At 39.2% G+C, this 24564-nt stretch overlaps 1 protein-coding gene across 1 annotated transcript; it reads right to left on the bottom strand.

Annotated features, from left to right (window-relative positions):
* Nucleotides 1-2833: 2833 nt before the first annotated feature.
* slc6a13 (solute carrier family 6 member 13) lies at nucleotides 2834-19246 on the bottom strand. Its single transcript, XM_079682764.1, has 15 exons — nucleotides 19093-19246; nucleotides 14736-14945; nucleotides 14035-14169; nucleotides 12261-12401; nucleotides 11401-11482; nucleotides 10823-10955; nucleotides 10308-10442; nucleotides 8714-8817; nucleotides 7886-8010; nucleotides 7516-7628; nucleotides 7128-7265; nucleotides 6296-6398; nucleotides 5885-5985; nucleotides 5448-5618; nucleotides 2834-4578 (listed from the first exon to the last, which is right to left on the bottom strand). The coding sequence occupies exons 1-15, from the start codon at nucleotides 19097-19099 to the stop codon at nucleotides 4414-4416; spliced, it is 1863 nt and encodes a 620-aa protein (XP_079538890.1). The 5' UTR covers nucleotides 19100-19246; the 3' UTR covers nucleotides 2834-4413.
* Nucleotides 19247-24564: the final 5318 nt, after the last annotated feature.

Consider the following 24564-nt stretch of genomic DNA (forward strand, 5'->3'; position numbering starts at 1 on the left):
TCATTTATTTATAAATTGCTCAAATACATCTAACAGCTTTGTGCTGTTAGCATGAGTGGCCTCAAAACGTTCTTGCTCTCGTTTGGCCTCCTATTTCAGATAGTCTATGAGGGCCCCCCTACTAGCCCTGTTCTTCTTGGCAGGCGGGGGACTGGGAGAGGTGGATGGCTCTTCATCCAGTGTAGTGGTGCTGCTACTTGTGCCAGGATCCTCTTCTTCCTCAATTGCCTGGCCACAAGGAGTGGCCCCAGCTCCACTGGATGAAGAGCCAATTCCACTGGGGGCCACGTCAGCCGTAGGCTCATTTTCCCGGACCCATGAGTCCATCAGGACTGGAGGCTCCATGGAGGGCCGACTCCCGAAGGCCTCATGCATCAGGGGAAACCACGACCATGTGGCTGCCGTGGCCTCCCCCTAATCTGTCCCCGTCCCTGTAGGGAGGGTTTTCAGCTCCTGGGGGAGAACAAGGAATGTATCAGTCATGAAGACACAATAGAAATAGCTGCATTGTATGTATCTAGAAATACAATATCTCACCTTATATTGTCTTTTGAGGTTGTCCCACTTGTTTGAGAGTTGGGTGGGAGTGAGCAACTCCTCCAACTCCATCTTCTGCAGAACCTCTCTGTGGAGTAAACAATATGTAAACTTATAGCATCCCGGCATTCAAAGTGTGATTACTCCTGACAATATGCTTCATGCATAATAATTCCATGACACACTCAGGTTCACTGTGGTTCCTTCACAGTAGTGGTTACATTGATTATCATACCATGCAGCAAAACAGTATTGTAAAAAAACTGATGCAAAACTGTAGCTCACCCCCAGGCCTTCTTGGCAGTGTATCTCTTCCCTGTGAACAGGTGCTCATTCTCAGTCCTGTGTTTAACGAGGGCTCTGGTTTGGGCCTCCGTCCCTGTTTAAGGAGAAATATTGTATATACATCAGCAAAAGGAAATCTTAAGCCATTAACATTTCACTCACATAATGCCGCATAGAAATGACAGCATCATTGTTGAATTTAATTATTTATTATTACAGATAATATAGATTGTGATGGTAGCCTACCTTAGTTACGTCATTATGTGGCAGGTAGTTTAATGAACAAACACGTGGTTTTCAACCGCACTATGTCCGATAAATAACGAATGCTATGTGTAGCCTACTAGTAGGCATATACGCACGTTGCAAATCTTGCCTTTAGTTGGGCATTTCACATGAACATTGTTGAGAAAATATAAAGCGTTCAATAACAGAAATATGAGTTGTGGGTTAAATAAATGTGAACAGATGTTGCATTAAGTAAGGCACTTACAAGTGTGTTGTTTTTCTTCCGCCATGTCTTTCAAATGTGCCAGCTGGAGGCAGGGATTTTAAACCGAGTGAAATCAAGGAGTTCATGCCTCAGCTGTGGCTGAATGGAAATGACAATAAATGAAAATGTAAAACGATAAAAGCGATGATGTTTCAAATAGCCTACATGAATAAAATGATTTGTGTCCACTTTTTTGTTCAGATATCACATATTTGTAATTGAATGATACATTAATTGAAACAAAACACTGATTATACTGAGGAGTGACTCCCGTGAGGTTCATGTGTTTTCTTCACTCCACTGGTAAACTGCTCTCATGTCAAGAAGGATAAGATCAGTGTTTGCGCTGCGACGTCCAATCAGTGAGCGATACACAGAAGGTTTCTCATTTCTCTAATCTCGACTCGTCGGTCCTCCGGTAGTGACCCGAGAACAGCTGTGAGGTCCGTGCAGAAAGCAGAGCAGTGTGTATAATATATCACTCAGTATAACAGGCCTACATTACTCTCTTTATTTGTAGCCTATGCTTTAGTTTAGTAGATATCTACAAACAAAGAGTCGATATTTTTCTAAAACCATTTAGTGCTTCACATAATAAAATACACATGGCTGTAGCCTAGTGTGTGTGTGTGTGTGTGTGTGTGTGTGTGTGTGTGTGTGTGTGTGTGTGTGTGTGTGTGTGTGTGTGTGTGTGTGTGTGTGTGTGTGTGTGTGTGTGTGTGTGTGTGTGTGTGTGTGTGTGTGTGTGTGTGTGTGTGTGTGGTTCGGATGTCTGTCCTTTGCCCGTTTCAATCATTCTTCTTGTTTGTAATCTAAAAACAGCCACGAAACAATTCAATAACAGTATTCAACTTTTCGGAGCTGCTCATCCCACAAGAGGCCCTCCACACGTTGCCTTTTGTTTTTGAGGCTGCTGTATTGTTGTCATCTTACTGAAGAAATCTTGTCCTCAGGGAGTTGCAGCACAAACATCCACACCTCCTTAAATCCTTTTGTATTGTGATGAAAGGGAAAACATCAATCAGCACCGAGATTAGCATAGCTTTTCATACCATGTTTACTTTCTAAATAGTTGACTTTCTTGAAGGAAATATTTCATAATTAGTCCTTAATATACTTCCTAATTATCAAAATGTGTAACTTAAACTAAATAGACTTTAATGTTGATGAAAGTCTGGTAATATCTTGTGTAGTTGAGGCTTTTGATTCTTAAATTCAATTGTGCACAAAGTCATTAACTTTTAATATTTTAGCAACAGTCTTGCCTGTTATTACATAAAATAATTGATTCTCAGAAGCACGGTGTTTCACTCCAGAATTCTGCTTATAATACTTCACCAAATGTTAAATTGAGAGATACATTCTGTTTTATCGCCACTGCTGAATCTTGTCAGAAGATTAAAAGGGAATACCCCGGGCAATCCACAATCTTTCCAGAGATTTCCACACCTTGAGAAGTGAAAACATGACAGCTCAAAGCCCTACTGGATATAAATAACCTCTTTAAAAAGCAACAGATTTGTTTTGTCTTGGAAAACATTTGTCCTACTTTATTCAAGAACCCTGCTAATGACACACAGCCTGCCGATGAATATATGACTAACAAGTTTACATCAACATTTCAAATGAAAATAGTAATACTCATTTAGAAACAAAAAGCAAGTCCAGACATCACAGCATAGTTTTGTCTATACATGTCTACCATAATCATTGAAAGTATCTCATTATGGAACATACATTACACTAAGATGGCAAAACTCACAATACTTAAAATCCTTTTTTTAATGGAATAAAGGCTCTAAGAAACATTAGACTTTTAAATGTTGTTCAATCACCACAACTGCCTAAAGATAAAATATATATCTATTTTATTTATTTTATACAAGGTGCAAATTAGTAATGCGTTTAATGTGTTGTGATTTAAATCTAAAGTTTCGATATCCTAAAACCTAATTACCTGATAGCAAGGGAGATATGAGGATTTAAGATCATGCATGAATTCAATATCAAACTCCATGTCCCAAAAAATACATACATATATTGAAATGTTCATGTATAAGTATAAGTGTTTTATATTCATTCATAAAAAATCATTTATCATAGTATATAAAAGTTATATATGTAAAAGTAGTCCCTATTGGCAACACATGATCATATACTCATTCCAATATCTAAAAAAACACATGCAGAGGTTCATTACTATACCGCAGAAAAAGAGAAGACAAGAGAGATGTTCATTTTGGAATAAAACCCTCCTCTCAGCGTGCTTTGTTCATATTATTAGCAGCACAGCTGTCAACTCCAGGCACTTCACATTTTAAGTTCAAACAATTCAATGCATTAGAGATAAGGCAAAAGTGACTAAATTAAAATCATGTCAAAAATCTGAATATTGAAAAAAAGCATGTAACATTCATGCAAATCAGCATTGTTCTGCACCAGAAATATAAACATATTGAACAGCAAAAATTAGTTGAATTCTACTAAATATACATTTCAAATCCTTGCTTTCTCACGCATTGGTTATTATTAGTATGATTTTGTTTTTTAATTAAAATATGTAACATCCTGAGATGATAACAATCTTTTTATAGAGTAAAAACATAGCTGTCAGCGTTATTTAATCTATGGATGAAACACGCTTGCACTCTATAAGCAGAAGTTCATTCAAACACACAGCTTTTATTCGTGTGACACCTCCGCAACAGATAGCTGGTATAATCAATAAAGTAACTGGAATGTCAAACAAGCTAAACATAAAAAAGGCTTCCTCAGAAAGCAAACACAATCAATGTAAATTCTTAGCCACTGTGAAACAACAATGGCTGCAATTTTCAAGTGTAAATATGACTCTGCTACTGGCAACAAGATGGTACCCAAATAAGTGTTACTCTTTAAGAACGCTGACGCCGTCATGCTGTTAACAAAAGGAGAAAAGCTCCAGCAGCAGATCAGCAGTAACAGGTCAGGTGACTCTTAAAGTCTGCGCTGTGTCTGGTGAGGTATTGAAGGGAAGTTGGGATGGGGCCAGACAGAGTGTCAAGGCTAAGGAATGACCTTTGACCCCATTCAAGGCTCTGAAACCAAACCTCATGTCTCTAGCAGTTCGACTCCTTTTCATCAACGGGGAAGTATCCTTCCTTGGTGGGAGGTGATTTCTGATGGAGGCTGTCGCCGTCCGCTGCGAAGATGGCCAGCAGCCTCGCCTGCTCCTGCTTCGACTTCGGTAAGTCGATGGAAGGAGTTGTCAAGAAAACGAGGCGCTGTGAACAGAAGATGTATAAAATGTAGGAAAACTTGCTTTATGTCAGTAATGCGTTTGAAAAAACAACGAATATTCATTTTAAAACCACATATTAACAGCAATATATAGTAACCAACATCAATCATTCTCATTAAACTGTTCTTATTTACAATATCAAAGAGATTATTCAAAATCAGTTATGCAATACATGGAAGCATACACACTTTTAACCAGGAGCATTATGGCTCTTTGGCAAAGTCCCTGATCACTAGACTAATAATTGTTGCTAAAAAAACAAACGGTTCATGACTCTAATGACTCTTATTTATCAAAAGGGAAACTGGCTCCAAACACAATATTGACACAGTATAACCTTTATAAAGTTGTTAAGGTTAATGGGAGCAAACAGTTACATATTTGCTTATCCAGGAAGTACCAATCTTTGTCCTCCCAACAAAAGTCCGATATTCCCCCTGCTTTGATCTCTGTTAGGGTCTCCACCAGCAGGGAGATATGTCTTTAGCTCCTGTACAGTAGGTTACAGTATGTTCAGCTTTTTGCTATCTTTGTTTATGTGCCATTTTGTGCTGGGCTGGTAGTGTTTACAGGGAAAAAAAGAGAGCAGTGAGACTGAACCCGACCGTAAAGCTATGAAAGCAAAGCAATACGCTATGATGATTAAATGCTCCTTGGAGTATTGGGTGATCATCTCTGTGGATTTGTTACTAAGAGCAACCCATTTTACAAACACATAATCATGTGATCCATTGCCAATACAGAAACTAAATTATGAGAGGAGCTTTAACACAATCCCAATTATCTGTAATCCTATTTTTCGTTCCTCTGTTTGATTTGCACCAAGGACATGCAGTTTTTAGAGAAACGTACCTCTCTCAGGGTTCCAGGGGTTTTGTACAGTTTCACTGCAATCCACACGGGAATACACAGCATGGAGGATAGAGCCAGGACCCAGCCTATCCCATTGCCCCACCATGGGTATACGTATTCATTGTTGTACTTCAGAGGTGAGTACTTGATCAAGGCGAAAGCAAAGGTTCCCTGAACACAGAAACAGAGACATTTCACGCTTCTGTACGGATGCACGTTGATACAACACTACTGATATTTAAAATACCACTAAATAAATACAAAATCACTGATAATAACCATTAATCTTAAATTCGATGCCTTCTCTGATAGCTTTATCAAATCATTTGTGATATTTTGCTAATTCAAATGGTATTTTCCACGATGGCCAGCAGAGGCTGCTCATGCTTTAAGAGAGAAGTGTGAAAGCATGCATATTGAAAATGAATGAGACCCACAAAACAAGTTGCAGGGGTGAAATAAAGCCAGCAGTATTTAATGACAGGGCTGGGCCGGTAACCAATCATGTCCTCAATGTTGTCGTAGAAACGGTCAGCACCTGTGATCAGGGGGAGATCAAGCAAACACATACAATTACATCAATATCAAACAATAAGACACAATATATGTCATGACTGCTTAATAAAGAAGTCTACTTAATTGGGATTCTTATTATTCCCTAAATAAACCAGCTAACAAAAAATAAAATGCTCTCAGGCTCCAATGTGAGGAAAAAAGTAGATTGGTCTTGATTGGCTGAATGTAGAGGGCACTGTTTACTGGGATGAATAGAGCCTTGTGAGAATAAAGCCTTTGTCTTTCAAATTCCCCCTTTATGCATTCCCAAATAGCCTGCCGAACACTCTCACCATAAATCCAAGCAATGCAAACAGTCTCGAATATAGCCACGAAGAGCAGGCACATCCCACTGGCTGCGTAGTAGTCAAAGAGCTGGAAGATGTACATGCCACCCTGTGGAGACAGACATGGGTTAATAACCCTATAAGTATACAAGAAAGACTGACTCTTTATACTATGCAGGCCAATCATCCATTCTGTACTTGAAGACATTTCTGCAAATCGTAAATTGGCAGTTCTATTGTTATGATGAAAATTCTAAAACAATACACACTTATAGTAACACTTGTTTTGACAGGAGGAAAGGCTCTGCTGTCTACATCAAATGAGGGTTTAAACTTTAAAGGAAACTGCACTAAGTAGAAATAAGCAGTTTCGTTTTTAAAATGAGTTTGGTTTGTTTTATGAATTGCAAAGACAAGAAAGTCTTTACCTAAGTGTGAAACAAAAGGCCTAAGATGCCACCAGGGCAACCGAGTCAGCATTTATTATCCTATTTACATTCTTATAGCATTTTATTTTTAACGTATCTTTACTATGATTGCCCAATATTACTTTGAAAAATAAAGATTGTGGTGCAACTGCCCTCGGCCTAACTGCACTAGAGGCTCCCCACTGTTCTGCTTATTATCCCTAAATACAGCCCGGGAGATGAAGCATGAAATGAAGCGTCATGCAGAAACACTAAATCTCTGAATGCTTATTCTGAAACCCGGTTTGAAATAAATTGTTTTTGCACACAAACTAGGGGTTTACACCTTCTCTTGTCTCCTTTTGGCAAGATTACTAGCTTAATGTGTAATATCTTGTTATGTTAAAAATAATAACACTAAAGTCCCAAACCTCTGTCAGCATGATGAGCCCCAGGAGGAAGGACACCACAGCCACTGCCAGGATGAAGAGCTCCCTGCGGTTCTTACGCCGGAAGGTGGAGGGATACATGTCCACCATGGCTGTGACCAGGCTCTCCACACACACAAACTGATCAGGAAAGACACAAGAAGTAGACATTTGTATATATGAGTCTAGATATGTTTGTTTTTCCATGTGTGCTGCTGACTTACCCAAAACATGTACACGAAAACAACATTTAAAGAGATCTGTGCAAATTGGTCTTTATAAATATTCAATGCTGTTTTGCAAGAATTATGTTTACAATAGAAATAGTGAAATGTAGCAATCTCTGTTATCTCTGTTGTGTGTGAGGAGCATTACAGTATGTCGGACTCACTTGACTGTCCAGTCCCAGAAAGACAATCATAATGAAGAAGCAGCAGGCCCACAGAGGAGGATAAGGCATCATGGACACAGCACGAGGATAGGCTATGAAGGCCAAACCTGGACCTGAGTTAGACAGATTTGAAATGTAAAAGATGAGATTTAAATAACTATAATTGGTCATACATGCTCAATGGAATGCTATGAAAATATATCATCAATATCACTAAACCATAGAGGCCATTGACAGGCTGAGGAAAATGAATTATGACTCATATCTTTTAAAAAATAATTTAAATCAGTAGGAAAAGAAGTCTCAGACAGTCTGTATAAGGATATCATACATAACAGTAGTACCTAATACTATACAAATAATAACCAACCAGATTCAGCAACTTCTGAGATTGGCACGTTCTGCTCATAGGACATAAAGCCCAGGATGGAGAAGATGGCAAACCCTGCTATAAAACTGGTGCCACTGTTCAGGAAACAGAGGGACAGGCAATCCCTGCACATAACACACAGAGGGACATGTTATGATTAGAAACGGCATGTGGTAAAGCAGGGGTGTCGAACTCATTTTCATCTCGGGCCACATTCGCATTATGGTTGCACTCAAAGGGCCGGTTGTAACTTTAAGACTATATAAATGTACATATTTAATATATATAAAATAATGTATTATATTACATTATTGCCTCTGCATTGGATTATTATCGGATAGGGTAATAACTTCATAATTAACTCGGTCTGAAAGCAGAAGTCTATGGCAAATAATTGCAAGTCTCTTCAGTGAGAACGTCACAAAATGATTTTTAAAAGAAAAGCTAAATAAAAAGTGACATTTTGAAAATAAAATAAAATCTTAGAAATTTTTTTTAATTTGAGATGCATTGTGGGACATGTAGTTTATGGGCAATGTGCTTCTGTAAATCGCCATGTAACCGTATAACAAACATATTATATTCTTTGCAAGCTCTTGTGGGGCCACATAAAATGAAGACGCGGGCCGGATTTGGCCCCCGGGCCTTGAGTTTGACACCCCTGCAGGGTTAAGAATGGTAACAAAATTGTACCAATCATATTGTCAACTGTGCAGTAATGGCAGTATAAGGATGAAACACAGGTTACATTTCCCTGTGATGACAGAATAGAGAAGTATTGTTGGGCAGTTGATAGAATTGTTGGTGCATTATGATTTCAGTCCTTACCTGTAGCAGTTGTTGTTGTATTTGTTGTAGCTTCCCAGGGCAGTGAGACAACCCAGGCAGATGGCATACGAGAAGAAGATCTGAGTTCCAGCATCCATCCATACCTAAGGACAGAAGAGAAACAAGATAAATGAAACGGTGAAAAAAGGGGAAGTATCCACACTTTACAACCCTCAAAAAACATTTAATGTTTTAGTTTTGTTGAATTGGAAAAGTCCCTTAGATAACATGTAATGCTGAAAGTACAAGAGCCAACTTGTAAATGTTTATTTTTAAGAAACACTGTACATGTATTCAGACTGACTGTATTCATGTCTCTGTTACCAGACCAGCTTCCTTATAAATTAGTTGTCACGGCTTTATGAGCTCAGACAAATAGAATAATAAGGGATGGAGAAAAAATGACAGGGCGATTTTTTTCAGCAATATAATGGGGAAAAGATTTAAAACAATTACTTCATAAAGTGTTATCTCAGACAGCCTCCATGTACATATTTTAAGAGTTATTTCCAATCATACCTTCTCATCTTGTAGAAAACTCACAAAGCATCTATCAAATGTCAAAACTCTTTACCCTCCCACCCACACAGCAACGTTTTTATCCATCTCCGTCGCCCCGAGGCATAAAGTGAAGCACTTTCCACCCTCTTTTAACACTTACTCTCACTTCAAAATTCAAATGAGGTTTTTCTTTATGCTTGCAATTCTGGCAGAGTGCTCCCGGGGCACTGGGGCATGTTTTAGATAGTTAGCAGCCAGAACCGAAGATCCGATTGACTGGTGGTCCAACCAACAAACACAAGCTCTGGACACAACACGACACAAAGGCAGGTAGTCCCAAAGCACAAACTGCACCAGCCTAGATTGTCTTGGCCTGCACACACAGAACTTGTATTCATCCCCTGAGTCCTGAGAGGGACTTAAGAGGGCCCCTCTTTTAAATGTTCACACTGGTTGCAATCTCGCGGCAAGGAAAGAAGAAATTGTAAAGTCCCTGTTAGCAGCCCATTTCTAAATCCTTTCTCGTTCCCTCAGCAGTGATAAGTCCTTGGCAATCTGCTGGACACATTATTAAATGACATTGTCCGCTCTAGACAAATTGGCGGCGGTGTTGTTTGTTAACCTGCTTAAAGTAAGCTTGGTTTGTGTTCAGTGCGAGAGCAGTAAGTAAGACGTCCGAGACAGGATTCACATCCTGTGTCAATAAACTTGCAATATCTGATTTTGTTCCCCCTGGGAAGAAGCTTCGAAACAAGCTAAGAACAGACCACTAATGTTGTTTGGACAATTTAGGTTGATATTGCAATCCTGATAGCAAAGCGTAATCTTTAGGGAGTGTGGGATGACGAGTTTGTCTTTCTCTGAAACATTTTAGTGACTCAAGTTCGTAAAAATGCTGTGTGGAATTGATATGTAGAGCTGTTTTTCTCAAGGCAATACTCTAACAGTTTTTACCAATTTTAAGATTAGGGAATACACTTATTTCGGAAAGCATTGAAACGCTGATTTAAATGAGATCATCGTCTTTTTCAGTCAGATCTGCATGTGTTAGAGTGAACATTCATTTATGCATGTCTGAAATGACATTCCCTACCTGTGGGTCAGACAGACGTTGCAGGTCGGGGTAGAGGTAGTAGGAGATTCCTATGGAAGCTCCTGGCAGCGTGACCCCTCTGATCAGCAGGACCACCAGCATGGCATAAGGGAAAGTGGCTGTGAAGTAAACCACCTGCAGGGACATAGCAACATGTTTCATTCAGACATGCCTACAAGACGTATACAAAACGACATTCTTCCTTCTCAGATAATGTTTTTATGCTAAATGTAAATGATGTTTGTATGTGACAATGTTTCAAAAGTGTTTGCACAAGTTGAAGCTTTACTATTTATGTTTGGTATGTTGGATTTTTAGTTGTTAAGGGTGTGTCTTAAACTGATAACTCTAGCTGCCCAATTGGTGCATTATTAATTCCTTCTGCAACTTGAATCAACCCAACACTTCCTGCATAAAAAGCTGATTTAAATAAGGATCCTACCACAGAATAAGCCATTGTCTACTAATACTCTCTTTTTCCTATGTGAATATTGAGCTATTATATATGGATTTACCTTGCCAGTAGACTTGACTCCCTTCCAGATGCAGAAGTAGCAGATGACCCACGCTACGGCCAGACAGATAACCAGGTCCCCATTCAGAGAGCCAATATCATGAATACCTGAGGAAATTCTCAGCACCCTTCGCCTGACACACACACACACACACACACACACACACACACACACACACACACACACACACACACACACACACACACACACACACACACACACACACACACACACACACACACACACACACACACACACACACACACACACACACACACACACACACACACACACACACACACACACACACACACACACACACACACACACACACACACACACACACACACACACACACACTATTTTCCTCTTGTCCTATAAATTAGCAATTCAAAAGACCTTGTAGTAAAATTACAATACTTTGGAACCAGTTGTTATTGTTGTATCTAGTCTAACAGTCATACATTTAAAAAAACAGGATGTAATTCAAGAATAAATTGCTAAAGTTAAATACTTGTGAACTCCTTGGCACCATAAGGCCATTTGAGGACAAGACTAACAAAAAAAGAGGCACTTACTCCCAGAACTCAATGACAGGAGAGGTGGTGTTCTCATGGTGATTGATGGAGCTATTCCCCCTCTGAAATGCCATACAAGAATCTTGAATGAAAAGAAAGACAGAAAGACATTCAATGCTGTGAAGAAATCCAAGCTAGTCTGTTTCCAAGTTACACACAGGCAACCGAAACAATGCCACCTCTGAGGCGAAGGAGCGAAATGGTGCATGAACAGTCACTCCATATAAGATGAAATTAAACTATGCATTAATTGAATGGTGAAGGGGAACGCCAGGGGAAAAGGTTTTAGGTAGTTTAGAAACAAACACCACTATAAATGTATAGCCATGTTGACGTGCTGTAATTTAGCGACTATGTTTACATAGCTTGAGGTGTTATCATGCTAACATATGCTAGCTTGAACTACAAAAAGTAAAGCTGGAGTTGATGGAATAGCCAATCGCTTTTAAGGTACAGTATTTGTTCATAATCCAACGTATTGGGCAAATACAACATTTGACCTGAAGTATTGCAATAGATGAAAAGTCAGGAAATCATCAAAGTTATTACAATTCATCATGAAAGGGAATTAAAGGTCCTGACAATCCATCCAATAACATTGAAAAACATCAACATTATGATGGCTCAAGAGGAAAAGACAAGGAATTAGTATTCATTATTTTAATGTCATGGCAATCCATTGTTGTTCAGATATAGTCTGTTAGTTACTAGTCTATGTGTTGGAAAGACAGATCACCGATCCATCACATATGGTTAGAATATGTATTCAACCCTCCATAAAGCATGCAAAGATGGAGACACCTGATTAATGTGTTTGTCACAGTATGTCTAGCAGGAGCAGGATTTTTGCTGTGGCTCACCTGTGTTCCAGGTGTTGTTGCAGGAGGCCCAGGGTAGATCCCAGGTGAAGGAATTGGACAGGTAAAAGAGGGCCCACGCTAACACCACAATGTAGTAGATGTTAAGCAGGCCAACAATCACCTGGGTGGCATAACCCACACCTGGAACAAACAAAACATCAAGTTTATGAATCAACCTTTCAAGTAAAATGAAAAAAGATGTTCAGCGATTAAAGCATTTAGTCAAGCCAAATAACACACTTTTACAAGAAGTCTAACATACAACCAACCTGAACCAGGCCTGAATATGATAAATAAAAGGCTGTGTGGGACATTCATTTATATAAAACAAGTAAACAATATTTGTATATGTAGTTTAGATGTCCAATACCGCTTTCTGGCATGCAATTGGTGAACATAAAAATAGGATAGGCCTACACTACAGGGCAATTTTTGATAAACAAAATGGTTGAGCGTTAATAACTTTAAAAACACATCGGTGGTCCAGAGGTCTATGGATTGACTTTTCATGCAGGTGCTCGAGGTTCAATACCCAGGGGAGGGGCGTATTTTGTCTTCTGCTATGCTGATGTTAAATCTCTATAAATTGTCCCCACCACTTTGTCTAACAAAGTGACGCCCATGCTGCAACAAATATATCGCCTCAACTACTAATTTCTCCCCCCTCTCATGTTTAATCCCTTGGTCCCTCCCGGAACGTTTATCCTTGTTTTCGTCACTTGCGGGAGTCTTTTCGGCCGAACACCCAGAAGCGTGCAGGTATTATCATTATTATACATCCATGGCAGGTATGTGTTTATGCAAAACTACTCACGCAATGTTCGCCAAACTAAAATAAAGTGATGTCGACGTGAAAGTTTAGAAGCTTTTTTAGCAAGCGAGTGTGCAAAGAGTTCATTTGTCGAGGCTTCATGCACACACACAAAGAGTGTCAAACAGGCTGATATGACCTGTCAACAATGTGATAGTTGATAAAGCCTGCTAAATTCCCCATCATTGGAGTAACTCAATCATGAAAAAAATCCATGTAATCCATTTATATTATGAGTCTATTTCACCAGTTAATAGGATTGCATAAAACAACTGTATACTACATTGGCTTGTGAGTTATGCATCAAATGTTTGCAAATCAATTTTTCGTGCATTAAATGCCTCATAAACCATGTCAGGGTTGCAGGAAAAGGTGAATTGGTTACAATTGTGTGTGGGTTTTTTTTCTTACAAGACTATGTCCATAAATGAAACTCTGCAATGTCCTCAGAAAGGCTGGACAATAACTACATAAGGCTACTTTTGTATATCAAAGAAAACATGTATTATTCAGAGCAGTCACATAAATGTTGCTGATCAACAAATATTGCTACCAAAATGTGGTATTATTGATGCGCGTAGTTAAGTTGTTTGTTAAAAGGGCAAGAAATACAAGAAAACCAGCTATGAGACGCTAAAGCCAACCGTAACGCACTACATGTACACTGAAAAGGATATGAGCACACAGATCCTAACATATCGGAAATTCCTCTCCATTCAATATATACAATTGTGAACATTTATAGATGTTGTCACAAGTGTGGTGCACAAAAAACGAACTGTTTCAGAATAAAATGCATACTGCGATCATTAGATCATTACATTTTAACGCTCTAATCATCATGAAGATGGATGCTTCCGCCAATTAAAATAATTGTTGGAAGTGCATGCTGTGAAGCTATAAACTTTGTGTTTCGACAACATTAAATATCCATTTAATTATATTTCTTAATAAAATGGGTACCTTCAAATAACGGGCAGATTTTCCTCCAGCAGGTGACTCCTCCCTCACTGGTGAACTGACCCAGAGACGTCTCCAGGAAGAAGACCGGGATCCCACAAGCAAACAGGAAGATGAGGTATGGGATGAAGAAGGCCCCTGTATAAGCACATAGATTAAAGGAACAGTTCACTAGTCTAATACCTTTTTTTAATATGCTCTCAAACCATGTAGAGTAGAAGATACTGATGCATTAATTTAAAGTATTGTAAAGAGAATATTTAAAGATATAAATTGTCAAAATCTTATGCTGGTCGAATAATCTGAAATCCTTCATGTGGTTAACAAGAGAGTTACACACTTCTACTGCCTGTCAGACATAACTGATACAATGTTTGTATTGTTTATGTGTTGTCAGTGAGCTCTCTCTTATCAGCCATTAGCCACACCTAAGCTAACTAGCTTCCCAAATGAGTCTGGCTCTTTTCTGTGAACTATGACCCTCATTGATCAATGAATCTCCTTGGAATAGATTATATATTAGCGTGTGTAACTTAGCTATTATTTTTAATCAGAAGCTTAATTGTGCTGCTTTACAATTGCAATCAGTGCAAAGTTGGATCTTCTGGAAGACTTATGTTTGGAGTAAATCAAGATATGTATGACAAAACAAATACAAAAGCTTTTGTGTTAAACATGCCAGAGAGAAGTATTTGAGCACTCACCTCCTCCATTCTTGTAACATAGATAGGGGAAACGCCAGACATTCCCCAGGCCAATAATTTCTCCGGCCACTGACAGAACAAACTCGATCTTGTTGCTCCACTGACCCCTCTCTATCAACTTGTCCTCTGTGCTGGGCACGATGTCCAGGGGCCTGCTGAGCCCATTGGAGGGCTCCACTTTGGACATGTCCTCCGTGTCCTCCGTGTCCCCTGTGGGAAGAAAGGGAAAGAGTGGAAAAGGAAATTACAAAGAAGTAATGTTGCAAATGGCATTATCATTATTTCATATATCTCAGAGGCATAACTGATTCCTTGTTTTTCAATTGAAATTCCTTTGACAAATAATTAAGGACACAATCTCATAGTAGAAGTTGTAAAGTGCTGTTTGTAATTTATTTATTTCAAAAAGTTACTATTTATCTGAATAGAAAATAATTGAATTCCATAACTGGTGATGATGTCATCTGAAGACATTTTTTAAATATGGTAAATGTGAACAAAATCGGAAAAATCAAAATGATGACGTTTTAGTGTCATCACTATTCACATCAGTTAAAGCTCTATACTTGTGTAAAACAAGAACTTAAGTAACTCATTTTGTTTGTTTGTAATGCAAAATTGCTTTTGATACCTTTGTCAAAGGATAATGTGATCTGACCATATCATCCCAATATGATTCAGCTGACGTTTTAGAATACCTCTTTTGTCACAGTTCACACAAAGCAAGTCATGAAAAAGTAGGCAATGGGTTATGGAAAAAAAATGTATGACATGTTTTTTTAGACTTCATCATCCAAAATAATTTGAATAAGCTCAATTTGCTCAGTGAGCCTAAATGTGCATCCTATTATAAGGCTCCAGCTAATTTAAAATGCAGCTACCAGTCATGCATACTCTCAGAACTGAAAAACATAAAACCCAAGAAATGAAATCCCCTTATTCACTAATATAGGAAAACAGAACCAGCTTCAAATGTCACAATAGTCCTCGAGAAGCTTTACAGTTTTCTTTAATTGGTCCTTCCGGGTCAATACATATAAATAGGGACCTATTTGAAGATTAAGTGAAAGACCTGGAGTGAGAAGGAGGATTTTCAGGACCTTGGCTAGTTCTTAAGGAGAATTCCCATCGTGTATGAAATGTGCCAAATATGCCTGTTTTTGTTTACAAGATCTAATGTTTTATTTATGTCACTACTCTTCCTGTCACAACTCTTCCTGTGTTGGATGAGGTCAGTAATGGCTTGATGTTACGTGACAACGTTAGAAGTTAGTCGAGCCCTCGGCCAGACCCTGTTTTGGGGCCACTGTTGCTGAAATAATTTCTCTCTGTGGAGGAAACAGACAACTCACTGACTGTGCTCACTCCTGTCAGCTTGCATTAACAGGCCCCTCACCAGTCCCTCTGTCACCCTTTTAGCTCTCTCACAGGCATGATGGCTGTTGCAGTCCCAATTCAAATGGATTGGTTGTCAGTCTGCAGGAAACGTGCTCAAACTTATTCATTTACAAGAATACGTATGGTCATGAACCTTTCTTTATCTTTCAGACATGCACACAAACTAATGCTTTGCATATGTTGCGCGTCCCTTGTCTCACGGGACCAATAAAGCTGTCTTCTTTTTTGGAGTTTAATTCTGAAGACAACAGCCTTGTTTGAAGCCACCTTAAGGAATGTGCTCCTCCTGGCAAAGAGCAGAGGTGGAGCACAAGTGTGACTCTGTGTGTGCTGTGTGCATTAGGTTGGAGGTTGGAGGCTGGACCCCTCTTTAAGAGCCAAAAATCTCCAGCACTGAAGCCAAATTGTGGCCGGAGGTAAAAATAGAGCCCCTTGTTTTCTGGAGGTACTTGGTGGGAATGAAGTCTTGGGGCAACAAAAGCCCAAGGAGCCCCACCGCTCTCCGCTCTGTGCTGGCAAATGAGAATCCTCGCTGGTCTCGCAGCCAGATCACAGTTTACCTCACTTTTTCACAGTTTCTTTGTGAATGCTGGGAAGCTCAACACACGGGCCAAATGCCTCACTTCAAACAGTCCTTTTTAAATAGGTGAGACTTAATATTAGCACTATTTATAGTAACATAGTCAGGCTGAAATCATGTTCATACACATACGCTAATAGAATAGTCCCAGAAGAGGCACCGTGTGAGAAAATATGCAAAGATTGAGAATGACCTCATCAAGAAACAGAAGAGCTTTATCCCAGGAAACAGTGCCAACTTAACCTCTCTCTGAGGAGCTGTGGACTGACTGAGCAAGTGACTGGCAGAGTGAGTGACTGACAGACTGACCTATTGAAGGATTGAATGAATGTGTGGCTGACTTAACTGGACATTGAGTGCTCAGTTTTTATTCTAATAAACCAATGGCCCTTAAAACACAGATTGAGCCTTAAACTCCTTTAACATTGCCCGGCACACAATGGACAGTCTTTCTTTATACCATGCCATTTTCTTCCTGCCAAAACCTGGTGCCTCCATTACCCATCATGCCACATGGCTGCTGACAGTTTTGTAAGAGATTTTGATGTGTTATCCTGTTAGTAGCCTCCAGTTTCCAGCCTCAAGCAGAGATGAGGATGTTACTATTTGCCACTTAAGGCAATGTAGCACTCCTGTGGAGTCACACAAGGCCTATATACCACTTATTCCACATATGTAGTACCCTCCAAAACCTGTTAACATGGGGTTTGGTAGAGATCCTCTCAAAGGTTCAACATGACTTCAAAAATAAACTCAAAAAAGCCTTGAGGTTAATCTCTAATGAAAAAGCCGGTCATGCCGCTCTTAAGCTGCCAAATGGTGCACCATGTGCACGGCTGGTGCATGAACAGATAGAGAATTGTGAGTTCATTCGATTTCTTTGTTTGCTCATCAACAACTGTCTTTGGTGTCTTTAAAAGAAAGGTAATAAGAGTTGTGACAGTGAACCAGAACAGTAAAAATGTGGACCGCAAAAACAAAGCAATTGGGCTGAAAGAGCCTCTGACACTTTGTAGAGCTGCAGGGAACTAATGAGGTTGGTGATGATTACAATCACCAAGGAGGTTATATTGTTTTGTTTGGTTTGTTTGTCAGCAAGATTACAGAAAAGCAACCAGCTCAAATGAAAGTAGTGGAAGTGTGTAGCATGGGACAAGAGAGACCAATCACAGAGAAGTGCCTTTATCGTTCTCTGTGGGTTCGTCATTGCAAGCAACTTATTTTTCTCTTATAGCCAGTTGATTCATTGTCAATGTAAACTACTTGTGGTACCGTCTTTTGTTATTGGTAGTAATCCAAATATATGTGCATCTCAAGTTCACCAGAGTGAGTGACCTTAAGTGAGATAAGTAGAGTCCACATTGATATTGAGGTGAAAGTGGAAAGCCACAAAAGATTAAAGGGATAGACTAGTTAGACATTAAAAGAGCAGAAGACAAAGGTCTTTGGGGTGAGAAATAATGGCGCCTCTTGTAATCATGTGCAGCTCAGAGTTACACATTCACAATATCCCGTACCCTGAGGCTACGAGAGTTGGATAAAACAGGCTAATGCATAACTCAAATCAGTTACATAAGGTTGGTTGGGTTCAATGTCTCACGTCTACCTGTACGCAAAAACAAAGACTGCAGCATTTGATGTTGAATCTACATAAGGGTTTAAAATGATACATGATACAAAACACACAAAACAAGGGGAATGGCATACATTGTGAAGAAAATGTCATGCATATTGTCTTAAATGTTGATATAGACCTTTCCTTCAATTATCCGTTTGAATTTCCTGCCGAAAATGTTGTCACGTGTCTAAATTGGTGAGCTATTGATGTTCAAGCAAACATTTCGATTGCAAAACAACATCCACGTTTCACGTGATGAAGCTCAGGAGAAGCCATATTCTCTGATATGTAATTAATCTGAATGCAACAATGCAAAATGAGCTGCAATGGCTTATTATATTATCTGTGCCTGAGGATGCAACAACAAGCAACTCTTGTCTTGGATCAACAACACATTTAATCTGCTTTCTAATAACAGCACTGGACACCATGATCTCAGCATGCAATGGACTGTGCTGCATACACATTTGCTCAATATGAAAACAAAATTATGAAAGTGTTGATTCTCGTGCATACAGTTTCTGCTCTGGAGAACATCGGTTATGTTTTAATACTTCATCCCTTTCCTTAGCAGGACAAAATTATGCATTGTTTTTTGCTCAGGAAAACTCAAAATGACAAGTTTCAAACAACAAATTCCATTGAGCCAATAAATAAACAATTAAATAACAATGTAGGATGTCTATGAATATATCCATTGTATCTCAAAAGTAGTTTCAACTTCTATCTATGTCACATAATTGATATTCAAATGCACTCACCTTTCATTATGACAGCCTCAGGGAAAGAGTGGGCCACCAAATACGGGCCTGCTGGCGTTTTAGGTTTCACTATATAACATTCAAGGAGGGGCGGAGATCTGAGAAACTAGTGCAGCCCGTGCAGTGAGATTTTCCCTCGCCGAATATCCCCCCCCCCCTTCCTCTATCCAATTCCATTCAGACACCCCACACACAAACACACACACTCACTCCCCACAGCACACTAGAGGTCTGTGCTGTCTCAGCATGGTGGGCTGATTGCGTAACCTTTTGACACACACATTCTCCCAGGGCCTTTCTGCCCAGAGAGCAACCCGGGAGAATGGAGGGGAGACTGGTCACACTTGTGTTTAGGTGGCCCCTTAGATTATATATCAGGCATGCACATGTGTATGCAAATGTGCGATGATCTAATCTGTTTCTGAGACAGACAGAAAAGCATCGTTTGCAAAGCATGTAAACTAAAATGTGTGTACCAAAATTGCTAAAAATGTCTCCCAAATTTCAGTGATCTTTCCTGCCTGAGTGTAATTAAAACATCACTCCTGCTTCATGAAGCCCCTGCTCCAAAAACATCCTTAATTCAGCCCCCGGAAAGGAGTCTTTATTCCCCCCACAGACCCAGGAGCCCATTCAGAACATTTTCCCACAGCAGGGGTCCAGAGTGACCCGGTTCATGGCGTTTGTTAGAAGGTCACAATCCAGAGGGTCTTTATGGAGGTTGGGGAGGGATGTGCTTCTGCTGTCTGAAATCTTTCAGGGTGAGGCCTTTTTTTTTGTAAACTCCCCATCCCCCACCTTAAGTCAAATTATAATTCAAGACACGGTTACGTTAGCTTTCTATAAAAAGAAAGCTGTCGGCTTGACATTAGATTTGTGGCAGTTTACACTGAACAACACATCTGTTTATTCAGTTACAGAGGAATTACTAAAATAAGTGTCTCCAAATATTTAGTCCCTTTTTTCTATAAAGTAACTTATTAAAATTCAAATCTCGTGTGTTGTTGAAGATCGTGTGTGAGCAGGAGCTCAACAATCCAAATGTTCATTTTGTTGAATAAATTAATAACCTCACAAGTGCTACAATTTCATTTGTACATTTATGAAACTATCTTTCCCGTTTAGCACTTTCTTGCATTTATTTGAGAAGAATAACACCTATCTTCTTAACCCTTGTAACTTATCGCAAGAAAGTGAGTAACTCACTTCGAAATGTAAATCTTCCTTTAAGATTGAGTATGGTAACTCAGATATACCAAATGGATAACTTACAATAAAATAAAAAATATTGGTTCAGTTGTAATTTAAGAAAACAACTTTTGTGGATGTTGTTTAAAAAGGAGGTGCAACAAAAAACATTCAGTGGTCCTTTTAATTAACAGTTAAAGGTCTCCTATCATGCAAAATGCACTTTTTGATGGCTTTTGTACATAAATATGTGTCCCCTGTGTGTAAGGCAGCGTTTCTCATAGTCTGGGGCCCGCCCCACTGGTGGGGCGCAGAGATGTGATAGGTGGGTCGCGAATGGACGCGATGAACGGGAGATTATTATTTATTTTTTTAATAAACCTTTTGGACCTCAGGCCGGAATCGAACGTGGGTCCTCGCGGGCGGCAGTGGACTGTTTACAACCGGAGACTCGCAATGGCGGTGGACTTTCACAGCGCCGCTGCGCCAGAGCCTCGCAACGGCGGGTGTTTGTGGGCCGTGTGAAATTCCACGGCCCACCTATGCCAGAGCCAGCGGCCCACCGAAGGTAGTAGCCCACCAACGGCAGCGGCCCACCGGGAAAAGTCCCGAATCTCCCGATGGCCAATCCGAGCCTGCTCACACACACAACTGAAACCATTGGGCAGAGAGCCGTGCACATTCTTCTTCCCTTCGCCACATCTTATCTCTGTGAAATGGGCTTTTCAACTGTTGCAACACTGAAAACAAGATACAGATCTAGGCTCAACATTGAGCACGACTTGAGAGTGGCATTATCAAGCCTGCAACCGCGTTTTGAAAAGATGCGTAGTGCAAAACAGGCTCATTGCAGTCACTAATAATCCAGTGATGAGACTCATGCACTCAATTGGTCATTTGCATTGCTGAATGTATTTCCTGAATGTATTGATTTGTTATTGAATTTCTCAATTTTGAACTGATGTTATTTATTATTGATTGTATTTGCTATTATTGACTGATGTGATTTGTTATAAGATTTAGAACTTGATGTTATTGAAATACATTTGACAATTTTAAGCTTTGCCTATCATTGATAAGACAATTGCATAGTAGGCCCTTTTTCTATATGTTTGGAATTCAGCCCATTTGAGGCAAGGATTGACACCATTGCAATTTTATTTTCTCTATTTCTGAACTGTTATTTGTTATTGATTTTCTCTGTTTTTGAACTAATGTTATTTGTTATAGATATATTGTTATAGAACGATTTTATTGGAGCGATGAGGGACAGGTGGGGCTTGAAAAGGCTCACCTGTTCAAAGTGGGGAATGACAGAAAAAGTTTGAGAACCACTGGTGTAAGGGAACTCACAAAGTGTCAGAAAATAAAACCTGATCTGTTTGGTATTTTGAGCAAAACACTTAATTGACATGTTTTTTTTATATATCTGAGACCTATACTATATGCCTAAAAATAGTATAATAGGAGACCTTTAAACTCTCATTGTACAACTGTTTCTTTCTTAGAAATCGGAAGCTAGTAGCTCATCCAGATCAATCGTCATGCTTGCAAAAGTCCAAGGATGTACAAAATAAGATAAAGGAAGACAAACCAACAACTCAAGGCGGTTCATTATTGACCTGTAATTCTTCATTCTCTCCTCTGCTTCCTGCTGTTCTATGACTCGATACGGACACAGTTCACTGCTCAGATTGTACTCTTAATGGTACATCTCTTCTGATCAAACTCAAATGTGTCGGTTAAATTAAATGCGTAAAATCATCTGTTTTAGAGTCTGCAGGAATGGGAAGTTAAAATTAGCAGCAGTGCAGGAGCTCATTCACGGGGCTTGTTAATGATTAATATTAGACCAGACTGCATGCAATAAAATTGGTTTACCTGCGGTCAGTGGAAAAAAACTGCGTCAGATATTTTGATTTGACCCGATGTTTGTAAAACCAAAATGTTGGATGGCTGACAAGATTAATAGACCGCCCACTTTAAAGTTTCTGCAAAATAAAATGACCAACTGTGCACATACAAATATTTACTCAAACCCTTTTCAAGCGAGGCCTGGTCAAATAAGTGGTTTACTGATAAGTGAAAGGTTCTTACATCACTGCTCATAGGGGACATGAGAGATTGATGCTCTAAACATATCTTAATATGCATAAAGCCACTAACTACAAAGTACATAGCTTTTGGCTGCTTAGAAAAAACCTTTTTTTTTTAATGCCAGCGTTGGAGGGAACTGGCCATGATAGTTAAAGTAGGTAAAAGGTGTGTACACAAAGATTAAGGAGGCCGTTTCTCAATCTCGAGGATACTGGCTTCCAAGCCAATATTTCAAGGATGCTACGTCACCAAGTGGCGCAGCGGGAACGTTCCAATGTCCAGCATACTTGGAATTCCACCGAGGCCGCATCCTTGGTTTGGGGGAAATTTCGAGGCTGCACATGGGTAGACTTCGCGTCCTTAAAATCCCCACAATGCTTTGCGCACGGACCAATTTCAAAAACCCCAGCACACATTTAAATGTAAGTATGTAGTGGCGTAGAACATGTGTTGGTAGATATGTTACTTTGTTACATTTGTTATCACCAAAAATATGTTCCGTGAAAATAAAGCAAGTTCATGATTAGATAGACATTGTGAGGTATTTATTTTTAGTACAGTTTATGTTGAAACCATTAGAGAGAGTGGCACACTTGTTAGCCTGTTCCATTCTTCTTCGTTTTCCGAAGCCGTGGCTTGGAAGCATACTTGCTTCGTTTCTGAAGGAAGTGACTTGGAAGTAGGCGACTACCAAGCCAGCATCCTCGAGATTGAGAAACGGCCACAGTGTGCTTTTAAAGAAGAACACCGGCAGACGGGTTGCTGTTTTTACTTATGCACAAGAAGAATCAATAAACACATTCATGTAACACTACCCTAAAATGGTTCAGCTGCTATTATATTTTTGCACGATTATTTGTTCTGGTGTGTGTAATCTTCAAAAAATCTTACTATCATTAAACATTAAAAAGATTCTGTTTAATGCATAGGAGTCATAAACATGGTGAATAATTATTTTTAACAAGATGCATTCATTTAGTTATGGCTCTTCTATATTTATTCTTACTTCTGCATACATAAGTATCAATTTTTTCCTCTTTTATTTCAGTTTGTCGAAATTAACCAACAGTAATACAGGTCAGTGAGAGAATGTCCGTTTTTACAGTGTTGACACCCTCAGTTCATCGTTCTGTTCTATCTTTGTATAGTATGAGGTTTATCTTTCTAATTAGAATAGATGTTTTAGAATGGTGGATTGGATAAAAATAAACAACACACACCCCTCTGCTTCGTTACCACACAGATGTCTTTCAGCAACATTCTTTAACCTAAATTCCTCCTGGGCTTAAGTGTTTGGACAGCAGGACAACACAGGTTTTAAACTCCGGACACTTAAAAAGTAAATACCTGCAACCCCCATTAATAACATCACATTTTTGTAAATAGTTTGGACTCTAGGTTATTTGAACTGAACCTTCTTGACAGGGTGTTATGGTTAGATTTAGCTTAAACAGTGCAACAACGGAGCCTTCAATTTCAATATTTGATTATTGCATCTGGAAGACTTAAACAGAAACTGCGGCTCAAACAAATAAGAATGCTACGCCCAGTAAATGTTCTTCCTTTAGAGGATGTTTATTTTGAGAATGTATATCATGCGTCCATAAATATGAACTGGCATGGGCCTTTTGTCTAATTTTACTCTCTTATTTAATTGTTTAGTCATTTTGAAAGTATAATACTAAAACATATTGGAATCCATCCTGCACAATCCTCAATATTCACAAATGTTTCCCCTTTCCAGTTACACTATATCTAAGAAATCAATGATCATTCATTGTCACATTGCACAACAAAACAAACAGATTTGAATTTGTTACAACTACTGATGTTCTTTATTTTGGAGATTCGGCACAGCTGACATCTTTGTTCCCCTACAGTAAATAGCTTTCTTTCTACTTTATCTACTCTTTGACTAACATAACTACCTGTTCTATATCTGTGTAGTTTGCTCTAACACAGCATTACCTGGATTGTTTTTAAATGTTCCTGTAAACTGGTATAGTGATCATTCGGCCATTTGTAGCCAACTGTTGTAAAGACAAACCTCTATCAATATTTCAGCAAACCAGTGCATCAACATTCTTTCCACACAGTCTTATTTTTCAACCAAACCTTATTTAAAGCAGACGCTGCGTCTATTTCAATTCAGCTGTAAGTGACAATACATGTTTTTGGTTTTTATAT

This window comes from Notothenia rossii (genome assembly GCF_949606895.1).
Source record: "Notothenia rossii genome assembly, chromosome: 5".
Classification (NCBI taxonomy): domain Eukaryota; kingdom Metazoa; phylum Chordata; class Actinopteri; order Perciformes; family Nototheniidae; genus Notothenia; species Notothenia rossii.

Bases quoted from the DNA above. Each gene is read 5' to 3' on its own strand.
- slc6a13 (XM_079682764.1), bottom strand. The intron at 11,483-12,260 runs GTGAGCCACAGC...TTTTCATTCAAG, and splicing joins CAACAACACCTGGAACACAG to ATTCTTGTATGGCATTTCAG. The intron at 10,956-11,400 runs GTAAGTGCCTCT...TGTGTGTGTCAG, and splicing joins CCTGTCATTGAGTTCTGGGA to GCGAAGGGTGCTGAGAATTT.